The sequence below is a fragment of the Anas acuta genome, chromosome 1, assembly GCF_963932015.1.
Source record: "Anas acuta chromosome 1, bAnaAcu1.1, whole genome shotgun sequence".
Lineage (NCBI taxonomy): Eukaryota > Metazoa > Chordata > Aves > Anseriformes > Anatidae > Anas > Anas acuta.
In genome coordinates this window covers 158,558,174-158,564,173 of record NC_088979.1, presented here as the reverse complement: position 1 = coordinate 158,564,173, position 6,000 = coordinate 158,558,174, and the positions used below count along the sequence as shown (strand labels likewise).

The following is a 6,000-nucleotide window of genomic DNA, read 5'->3' as shown; positions in this document are numbered from 1 at the left end:
CGGGGCAGATGCCAGCGAAACGCCTCTGCGGTGTGCAAGGTAGCGCTGAAACATCAGAAAGGTGGCTGAGATCAGCCAACATGGATGGGATGGGATGGGATGGGATGGGATGGGATGGGATGGGATGGGATGGGATGGGATGGGATGGGATGGGATGGGATGGGATGGAGTGGGATGGGATGGGATGGGATGGGATGGAGTGGGATGGAGTGGGATGGAGTGGGGTGGGATGGGTTGGGATGGGATGGGATGGGATGGGATGGGATGGGATGGGATGGGATGGGATGGGATGGGATGGAGTGGGATGGAGTGGGGTGGGATGGGTTGGGATGGGATGCGATGGGATGGGATGGGATGGGATGGGATGGGATGGGATGGGATGGGATGGGATGGGATGGGATGGGATGGGATGGGATGGGATGGGATGGAGTGGGGTGGGATGGGATGTGGTGGGATGGGATGTGGTGGGATGGGATGTGGTGGGGTGGGGTGGGGCGGAGCGGCGCGGGGCGGAGCGGGGCGGTGGCTGCGGGGCGCGGGGCGGCGGCGGGCGGCGGAGCGCGGCGGGCGGGCGGCGGCGGGGCCGCGCGGGGCCCCCGCTGATGCCGCGCAGGGCCCGGAGCGCCGCGGGGCGGCGGGGCGGGCGGCGCCGCGGCCGGGGGCTCGGCCATGGGGCTCGGGACGCGGCGGCTGCTGCTGCTGCTGGCCGTGCTGCCGGTGCCGCTGCTGGTCCTGCTGGCGCTGCTGGCGCCGGGCGCCGCTGCTGCAGGTGGGTCGCGACCCCCCGGGAAAGCCCCGTGGGAAAAGGGGGGGAGTGGGGAGAGGGGAGAGGGACCCCGGGGGAAAGGGGTCTCCGCCTGGCAGGATCCCCTGCTGCTCGGGGGGGTGATCAGGTTTGTGCTGCGATCCCCGGGGTGTCGGCGAGCCGAGCGCCAGGACCCCGTAGCAAGAAGGAGAAACCCGGCTGGGAAGAGGGGGCTTGGTCGGGCACGGGGCGCAAGTGGAACATCACCAGGCGAGGGTTGCTAAAATGCTTTAGCAGGAAGCATATGATTTTCCGTGGATGTTTTACAGGTGAGTCATGGTATTCGCTGCGTGCTCTTGCTCATTACGGAAGGTTCCAGGGCAGCAACACGCGCGGGACGGGGAACGGGGCATTTAGCTGGGCAGATGCTTTTAGTGCAAGTAAGGCAAAGCACCGCTCCGGGGCTGTGGCACGGCAGTCATGAGCTCGTGGCTCACGGCGTGGAAACCTTTACGCTCTCATCTGTCTTTCTGCCGAATTCCTCTCGCATGCGGCACTAAACTGGAAAGCTGTCACTTTGCATAGCATGCGGTGCTCTGCGTCCGTCACGCGACTCTAACTCAAGTGCAAACAAACACCCTTTACAGGGGGTTTCCTTTCCCCCCTTCCTGCCCCAGTGATGAGCAGCAGGGTCTGCATGCTGGCAGCTTTCCTAAAATCTTGCTGAAGCCAAGGTCCCTGGCCCCAAGTCTGGCCACAGGTTAGGAAGGGACCGGCTGCAGTCAGTGACCGGGGCCGGAGGGTACCAGGAGCTGAATGCTGCTGGGGGCAGTCGAGTACCTTCAGCTCCCAGTGTCTTGCATGGGAATTCAGTAGCCAGCCCCCCTGGCACAGCATTGCCACTGCCCCAGGGACAGCCACCCCCCAGAACAGCCACCCCCGGGACAGCCACCCCGAGCCCTGGCACCACCGGGGGCCCCAGGGACCCTCCCTACTGCCTCCCTGGGACAGCAATTGTTGCTGTGCAAAGAAACCAAAAGGTTTGAAACACAAGCAATAACCTGGTCCTGGCTCAGGGTGCTGGCTGAGCCCCGCTGCGTTTGCCTCTTCCCAAGCCCACCTTACGGTCCCACAGCTGGGGGAACCGCAGCAAAAGCTCACCTAGTTGTTTAGCGGCTAGCTGTGCTGTGCTACGTGTAGCCAAAGAATCTAGGAAAGCAGCCAAACACATAAATTAGGCCAACTTGCGGCAAGCCTGATAACATGATAATAGCACACACTTGCCTCTCCCTCCGGAGAGCCGTGTAGGTTAGTTAGTGTTTACACGAGGCTTTGAAAAGTGTCTTCAGGAGATGTAAGGGACATTGTGTGAATTTTACAGTTAGCTTTGTGTACTTTTCTGGAGCAGATGTGTGCTGCACAGTTAATACAGATCATCTCAGATACACTTCTACACGTAGTGCTTCTGTCTCTGTAGGAAGCTGACTTCACCGAGCCTGTTCAGCTCACTAAAAACTTCCCGAAACTTTTTACCTGGTGAAGTCCAGAGACTGGAATGAGAAGTGCTTTGTGATGGGTGCATAACAAGCAGCGGTCCACATCTGTTCCGAATAACCAGCACAGAAAACCTGTATAGATTGATGGTGGTAAAAATGTGTTGTTTCCAGGGTGTTTCTCCTTAAAGAGCAGGAGTGGGGAAATTTGTCAGGCTCTTCAGAGGCTTAGTCTCTGCTAGTGGATAATATAGCTTAATTGCAACTATGACACTGTAGACAAAGGCTGAATAAAGCCCAAATAAAGGATTTATTGGATGCTAAACTGAAATGACCTTTGGACATAACAAAAATGCCAAGAAGAAGCCATAGTAATTGGTGCACAAAGCTGATTATGTACGATTGGCCCAGTGATAAAGAAGACATTATGCACTTCGGATGTTTTGGCCTGCCTGCATCCAAGTCATCAGAGCTTCTTCTTTATTATTATTATATTAAACAGTTGTGGTTCATAAAATACAGCCTTGGCCTCCTGCTACATTTATTAACGAAGAGGAGAGAGCCCCTCATCATGCGTTCCCAAACCAGGAGGGTTGCTGTGCGGAGGGTTTCACTCCGAACCCCACAGTGATTTTGTTTTCCTTCAACACTCTGACTGTGATCTTTAAACCGACAAGAGAAACCTGAACACAGCCCGCAGAGACTCAGCTGCAAGGCAGCTTGCCAGCGTCATTTCAGCCAAGGATTTATTCCTCCCCCCCCCCCCCCCAGCCCTGCTTTACACACATTGGTGACAGGCTTCCCAAACTTCAGCAGCGTGTCGATTCAACCTGTGCAGCAGATTGGGACTGTGGGGAGATCTGGGGTTGGAAAGGAGGGGAGGGAAATGGGGGTGAGGGTTTGGGGTCACCGTTTGAAGGAGATGCTCGCAGCAGCTCCCGTGCCCCCACACCTGATGTGCCATGGCGAGATGGGGCACTACACGTGCGGCAGAAGCACGTCACCTTTCTTCTGCCTTGCTCCCATCCCCAGCACTGCCTGGGTCCCCTCCAGGGCCTCGGGGACGGGTGGCCGCAGTCCCTGGGGGCCTCCTCCCTGCCCTGCCCAGCTGCCTGAGACAGGAGGGCGAGGTGCAGGCGTCCCTCCTCCCGCCCTCTCTCCCTTCTCATCCCTTTACAACTCTTGCTTGGGATTTTCCCAAGCACAGGGAAGCCCTGAGGGTGGGGTTGCATTTTTTTATTTTATTTTTTTTGCTTTATTTTGCTGTTTTAGACGTGCTAAGCTGCAAGGAGAGCGCCATGTGGCGGTGCCCCTCCTTGATGGGTTGATGGGCACCAGGCACGTAGCTGTGCTCGGGTGGCGGGTGGTTGAGTGCGGCACAGCCTCGGGGTGTGTGGCAGGGCCCCAAAACACATCCCGCAGTCACTTCATTTTCCTTCCAGGCCTGGGCAGTGCAGCCGGGGCGGGCAGCCCGTGCGAGAAGGCCTGCAACCCCCGGATGGGCAACCTGGCCCACGGGCGGGCGCTGCGGACGGAGACGGCCTGCGGGCGCCACGCCACCGAGTCCTTCTGCGCCTACACCGAGGACACCGCGCTCCGCTGCCAGCCCCCCGCCTGCGGCCGCTGCAGCGGGGCCCACGCAGGGCTGGCGCATCCCCCCGCCGCCATGGCCGACTCCCCCTTCCGCCGGCCCCGCACGTGGTGGCAGGCGGCCGGGGATGCCCCGCAGGAGACCATCCGGCTGGACCTGGAGGCCGCCTTCTACTTCACGCACCTGATCCTGGTCTTCAAGTCGCCCCGGCCGGCGGCCATGGTGCTGGAGCGCTCGCAGGACTTCGGCAAGACCTGGAAGCCCTACAAGTATTTTGCTGCCAACTGCTCCGCAGCCTTCGGGCTGGAGGACGACGTGGCGAGGAAGGGAGCCCTGTGCACCTCCAGATATTCCAGCCCCTTCCCCTGCACCGGAGGAGAGGTGAGTCTGCCGGGACAGCCCTCTGCTCTGCTTGGGGCTTGTGTTGCTCATTTTGCTGCACTGGGCTCCCCTTTAACCCCATTTATTGCACAAAGTGTGTTCCAGGTAATGTAGGCATCCTCCTGCGCCTCGCCTCTCTGGGCTCCTAGTCCCGCTGTTTTTCCCCCAAAGCTGCTCATCCCTCACCTGGTGAATGAGCATGGACACGGTGGGGGCTTGGGGACTGAGAAGGTCCAAAGACGTGGGAGTTCACCAGCTTCACGCTTACTCCCGTGTGGAAATAATGTGGGAAAAAAATATAAGAGAAAAAATACACATGAAGAACAAGATATTTTCAGTAGCAGAGACTACAGGTAGTAAATGGTGCATCTGGAGGTGCCACAAGCAGAACCTTTCCCCATCCTGCCGGGAATTACCGGCAATGTCACGCCGGGCTGGACACCCAGCCTGGCCACTGCTCCATGGGGTCCCCACCTGGGCAGGGGTCCCCCCGGGACCATCGCTGGCCGCCAGGCTGCTCCCTCTAGTGGCCTCATCCCACGGGCTGGGCTGAACGGCGAGGGAAAACCTCACTCTGATGCATGCAGAGAGAGGAGCAAACCTGATTCGTGAATCAGGGTGCCGGTTTTCCACTGATAAATGCTGTCATTGCATTTTTCCACTGATAACATGTTTTGAGGCGAAGGTCCTGTCCTTGCAGACCAGCATCCACATCTCAGAAGAATCCCCCATTCATGGCTTTCCACCCTATCCCTATCTTTTAGGGTCACCTTCGCCATGCTCGGAGCCCCTCTCTGCAGAAACACAGGGAGCTGCTCACCAAGTTGCATCTCAGCTGCATCTCAGGATGCAGCCGACATCCTGCTCTAGGAGAAGCTGGGTAATGCCCTTGTCTGCTCAGAAACAAAGATCTCTGGACATGCCAGACTGGCCCACTGTTGTTCCATTCGACTAGCAAAGGGCAGTAGCACACACTCACCTGGTGTGCAAGAGAAACATAAAATCATAGAATATGCTGAGTTGGAAGGGATCCACAAGAGAAAGTGATCTCTTCTCTTCTTCTCCCTCCATCTTCCCATAGAAATAATGTGTCAGCACCCAGAATGAGGGCTGTGTCTGGCAACAACCTGTGCAAATCCTGGCCTTGCAAATCCCTCTGCAGGTCGGTGCAGTGTGAGGGCACAGCAGGACTGAGGCTCTTGTATGTTGAAACCAGTGCCTGTTTCAAGAAAGACAGAAATCTGGTATTGTTTGGTGCGTCTGCGGTAGCCTGCTGCAAAACAGGCTGTGTACCGAGCTTGCTCCTGCAGGATCCCTTCTTCTGGCATTGCCTTAGTTTGTGTTATTGCAGAGAAGCTGTAAAAGTCAAGATCATTTAATTATTCCAGGGCTTAAACGAAAGTTGAGTCCAAGAGGCTGGAGCTTATAAGATTTTATTTACATGGCACACTTCAGTTCCCTGCACTTAAAAACCACTTCTGTTTACCTGCAAAGTAATAACAGCAACTTTCTGGTGACCAGATGGCAAGCGTGCATGCTTAGCAAATATCGCATTTAATTTATTACAGTGTGCTACATTCCAGCAATTACTCCTAACTGCCAATAGCAACATGTATCTCACCTAAAGAAACATCGGAGTTTTGTGTTCTGTTCGGAGTTATGCAGTGCTTTACTCCCACTTCTGGCTGGACCTAATTCCAGACATATGGAAACAGTAATTTCACTTGAAACAGTGGTTTTAAAGATGCAGTCATCTGAAATGTCCAAGGGTATTATTTAATTGCAGCTCA

General features: G+C 56.5%; 1 protein-coding gene across 2 annotated transcripts in view; it reads left to right on the top strand.

Moving 5' to 3' along the window:
- The first annotated feature begins 544 nt into the window (after window positions 1-544).
- NTN4 (netrin 4) overlaps window positions 545-6,000 on the top strand; it is a 36,533-nt gene continuing 31,077 nt past the window's right edge. The window contains exons 1-2 of one of the 2 annotated variants that reach the window (XM_068668687.1): window positions 545-769; window positions 3,681-4,210. In XM_068668687.1, the coding sequence (XP_068524788.1) occupies window positions 670-769; window positions 3,681-4,210 (630 nt within the window). In that variant the 5' untranslated portion in view covers window positions 545-669. The remainder of the gene's footprint in view (window positions 770-3,680; window positions 4,211-6,000) is intronic. The other variant, XM_068668693.1, reaches the window with a different exon arrangement.